Genomic DNA, 5,000 nt, shown 5'->3' with positions numbered 1-5,000 from the left:
TGTTTGCAGCAACTCGGAAAAGCGCTACCGCTATTACATCCATATTGCTACTGTCATACTGTCATCATAACTCGCCATAACTTCTGCACTATGCCGCTATACTTCCTATCGTCGCTAAGGAAGTAGGAAGAAGTGACGTGCCTCGTTAAGCGCAGAGAAAGCGGTCGCTCTGTAGAACTCTCGCTATGAAATCCAACACGCGCCGAGCGCGCGCTCCTCTCCTCCGTACATGATGCAATCCCGCGAGGATGATCTGCATTATGATGTGGCACTTGAGCACGAGAGTCTCCCACTCTGAAGACAAAAAGAGCGCACTCTGCCACTGCTGGAGCGAGCAAACAGTGGGCACGCACACACACACACACACACACACACACACACACACACACACTGTGGCTGTCTGAGGTCCGAGCTCCGACCGGACACACAGCAAAGTCTCTGACCACAACAGACGCACGAGCTAAACGCTGTGAAAATGAATTGCGTTACACGACTAATCTTCACGTCAACCGCTTTTCCATTTGCTGAAGTTAATGTCAAGGGGAAATTACGCCTCCAGTGAACCAATCAAATGTTGTGACAGGAGGCTGTTAGCAAGAAACCAAAAGCTGCAGTGAACTCCAACAACCTGCTGCGCCTCAACTTGGTCCGAAGTTGCGCTCTCGGTGTCCAACACACACACACACACACACTCACACACTCACCTATGATAATGGCGCAAGCGCTCGGAAGACCGATTTCCTTTTTGAGCGTGACCCTCTCTTCAGGCTTCTCGTTCCCATCACTCGGGTCCAGCATCCGGTCCGTTACGCCGGGCTCCTGAGTCGCGCAGTTGCGCCGGTGGGTCTCGGTCCCGTCCATCTTAAACCGGAGAGTGAGAAAGTGACTCCGCGCGCTCGCATTGCCTCATATACCGCTCCGATGGCAAGTGGAGCGCACGCGCATGCGCATTGCTCCGGGCACCTCCGACTACGGAGCGGTGGCCGCCATCCCCGCCTCTCCCCCCGCCCACGCTTACTGTACCTCCGCACTCGAGTTTGCATGTGTGCGTGTGTGTGTGTGTGTGTGTGTCTGTGAGTGTGTGCGTCTCTCTCTCAGTCTCAATCTCTCTCTCTCTCTCTCTCTCTCTCTCTCTCTCTGTGTGTGTGGAATCCCACTCATGCCGCAGGGCGCGAGCTCCATCTTTCCCGTGTGTGAGCAGCTCCGTGTCTTAGCATGTTCTCATACAGGTTTCAGAGCGTCGCTCTCACCAAGCTCCCGGGCTCCTCCTGCAGACTTGTACAGGTGATATAGTAGTCTATAGTAGTAGTTGTAATATGAAATGTAGCCGACTAGTTTGTACAATGTTACAGTACACCTCACATGAGTTGCACCCCTAGCAAAGTAAAAAAGAACATATGTCAGTGAATGCTTTACAGTCATGCTCATTATATAGCCATATAGAGATCAATAGGAGATCAGCTACGCCATACAGTATGACATCACTAATTACACCAGTGGAAAAGCAATGGCAATTGGGAAAACGTAACTGCTATGAGGAATAATAAAAGCATTTGGGAATATCAGAAGCATTTGGGAATAGCAAAAGCATTTGGGAATATCAGAAGCACTTGGGAATAGCAAAAGCATTTGGGAATATCAGAAGCACTTGGGAATATCAGAAGCACTTGGGAATCTCAAGAGATGGAGATCTCAGCTCAGTGAAGGGAAGAGCAGACGAGACACATAAACAAAAACAAAGACAGTTTGTTTTCTCATTTTCAGATTTATTCTTATTTATTAAAATGACTGTGCCACTCATTATTCCATTGAAAGAGTCTGCTAAATAAATAAATGAACAATAACTCTTACAATGTGACATCACTATCATCAACACAACTTCTCATCCCCATCAACAAGTCAGTTCATTCTCATCCATGTTGCTCAGTATATGTTAAGCTGTGAGACCAACAAAAGTAGCACATTGATACTAAAAATACTCTTTAAAGGGAGCACAACATCACTTGGCAACCCTTACAGTATATCTGTCTATGTATGGAATCTATTCCTTCGTCAGCACACTGACTGTGTTGTTTAAGTGGCCAGTGTTAGAGAGCGGCAGCTCTTCTCTGCCTGCGAGACATGCCAAATGCCATAAATCTGCAAAGTCAACAGATCCACTGCTCACCTGTGGGACCCTGTGCAATTATATGACCTTACAATAACGACTAGCAGCTCATGGTGCACTGACACATAACCCAGAGAGAGATGTCTACGACATTGTCAATGCTGCATGGCCAGCACACTTGCTGATATAGCCCGGTGCGCTGTGGCACTGGTGATCAGGTAGGGGCTCCTGTAGTAGTTTAACTAACAGCACTGGTGATCAGGTAGGGCCTGCTCCTGTAGTAGTTTAAAGGGCAGCACTGGTGATCAGGTAGGGGCTCCTGTAGTAGTTTAACTAACAGCACTGGTGATCAGGTAGGGGCTCCTGTAGTAGTTTAACTAACAGCACTGGTGATCAGGTAGGGGCTCCTGTAGTAGTTTAACTAACAGCACTGGTGATCAGGTAGGGGCTCCTGTAGTAGTTTAACTAACAGCACTGGTGATCAGGTAGGGGCTCCTGTAGTAGTTTAACTAACAGCACTGGTGATCAGGTACTGTAGGGGCTCCTGTAGTAGTTTAACTAACAGCACTGGTGATCAGGTAGGGGCTCCTGTAGTAGTTTAACTAACAGCACTGGTGATCAGGTAGGGCCTGCTCCTGTAGTAGTTTAACTAACAGCACTGGTGATCAGGTAGGGGCTCCTGTAGTAGTTTAACTAACAGCACTGGTGATCAGGTACTGTAGGGGCATATGCTCCTGTAGTAGTTTAACTAACAGCACTGGTGATCAGGTAGGGGCTCCTGTAGTAGTTTAACTAACAGCACTGGTGATCAGGTAGGGGCTCCTGTAGTAGTTTAACTAACAGCACTGGTGATCAGGTAGGGGCATATGCTCCTGTAGTAGTTTAACTAACAGCACTGGTGATCAGGTAGGGCCTGCTCCTGTAGTAGTTTAACTAACAGCACTGGTGATCAGGTATAGGGGCTCCTGTAGTAGTTTAACTAACAGCACTGGTGATCAGGTAGGGCCTGCTCCTGTAGTAGTTTAACTAACAGCACTGGTGATCAGGTACAGTAGGGGCACACTCCTGTAGTAGTTTAACTAGCAGGGCCCCACTGACGCTCTGCAATGGGTTATGCTGATGCCAAGGGCCATTGAGCCAAGCTGCAGGGCAACCTCATAACCAGTGTGTGAGTGGGACTGAATCAAGCCAATACGGATGATTAATATCCTGCAGGAAAATAAGTTGCCCAATATCACTGGGAACTTGGCAGAACAGCATTCCATTGTGTGTGTGAGCGACAAGTCATGGGCACGTTATTTAGTCAACGCCAGTCACAGACTAGAGGCATTGTCTTGCACTTTTATGATGTCATCACTTCGCCAAAATTATTGGGTTGAGGTCAGGACTCAGCAGGTCAAGTTCACCCACACCAAACTCTGTCATCCATGTCAGTCTCATCCCATTCTTAATCCATAGGGTTTCACACCTTTGGGGTGAGTTAGAGTGCAGACTGAGAGCCAGTCTCTTCATCCAACATCAGTGTGTGATCTCACAAATGTGCTTCTGAAAGAATGGTCGAAAAATCCCATGAACACACTCCCTAAACGTTGTGGAAAGCCTTCCCAGAAGAGTTGAAGCTGTGATAGCTGCAAAGGTGGACTGACGTCATACCGTAATAAACCCTATGGATTAAGAACAGGATGTGACTGAAGTTCATATGTGAGTCAAGGCAGGTGAGCGAATACTTTTGGCAATATAGTGTACATACATGTACATCATAAATACAGCCCATCCCTTGATACAAGGCCCTTACACAACCCTATAGAAATGTATGGGGACAGTTTGTAATGTCAAGATGGAGGTTGTTTACGCATCAGTTCTGCAACCTGCACAGGATGGTGGAGCACGTGCAGAAACCACAACAGAGGCGCGTAGGCCACTGCACACTCAGAGACGTGACAAGGTGTGTGTGTGTGTCAAACACACCACACATCACGTAAACAACACATCGTCTCCGTTATAATACCTCATCAGAACACACCAGACATCACATAAACAACACATCTTCTCCGTTAAAATACGAGCCTCATGAAAACACACCACATATCACGTAAACAACACATCGTCTCCGTTATAATACCTCATCAGAACACACCAGACATCACATAAACAACACATCTTCTCCGTTATAATACGTGCAACGAGCTGTCGAAAATTGTTACTATATATTATTACTGTAAATAGCACTGGATGTCTAAAGCAAAGATCAAATATGAACCATCAGTTTCTCTTTCCTGCGTAAACCATCTAACATTCTTGTACCCAAAGCCAGAATCCTTGAACAAACACAAAATACAAAGTTTCTATGGCAAAGCAAAACTAATTTACTAATCTGACAACCTAATCTCTTCTGTGTATGTCTGCTGCCACACACACACACACACACACACACACACACACACACACACTGTCTCTACCACATCAAAACTGTCAAGCTACTGCACGCTAGCCCAGGTCCTTAACCACTACACTACCACTACCCCTTCATGAACTACAACACCCACCTGCCTAATGACTACTGAACTACAACACCCACCTGCCTAATGACACACTACTGAACTACAACACCCACCTGCCTAATGACTACTGAACTACAACCCCCACCTGCCTAATGACTACTGAACTACAATACCCACCTGCCTAATGATTACTGAACTACAACACCCACCTGCCTAAGTAAGTAAGTGTTATTTATTCATGTTTCACCAGGTCCCTTTCCACAGGTGTATTAATGAAGCAGCATGATTCCTAATGTAGGTGCTTGGTTTTGCACACCTGTGGAGAGGCACCTGGTGAGACCCATAGAATGCACACAGCCCTTTTCACAGGCAGCATCACAACGTGCTTTACA

At 46.7% G+C, this 5,000-nt stretch overlaps 1 protein-coding gene across 1 annotated transcript in view; it reads right to left on the bottom strand.

Moving 5' to 3' along the window:
• The window catches only part of slc7a10a (solute carrier family 7 member 10a), a 31,094-nt gene extending 30,189 nt beyond the window's left edge, over positions 1-905 (bottom strand). The window contains exon 1 of the mRNA XM_062523979.1: positions 705-905. Coding sequence (XP_062379963.1) covers positions 705-861 — 157 coding nt within the window. The 5' untranslated portion in view covers positions 862-905. The remainder of the gene's footprint in view (positions 1-704) is intronic.
• Positions 906-5,000: the final 4,095 nt, after the last annotated feature.

This window comes from Sardina pilchardus, chromosome 21 (genome assembly GCF_963854185.1).
Source record: "Sardina pilchardus chromosome 21, fSarPil1.1, whole genome shotgun sequence".
Lineage (NCBI taxonomy): Eukaryota > Metazoa > Chordata > Actinopteri > Clupeiformes > Clupeidae > Sardina > Sardina pilchardus.
This window is presented reverse-complemented; position numbering and strand designations above follow the sequence as displayed.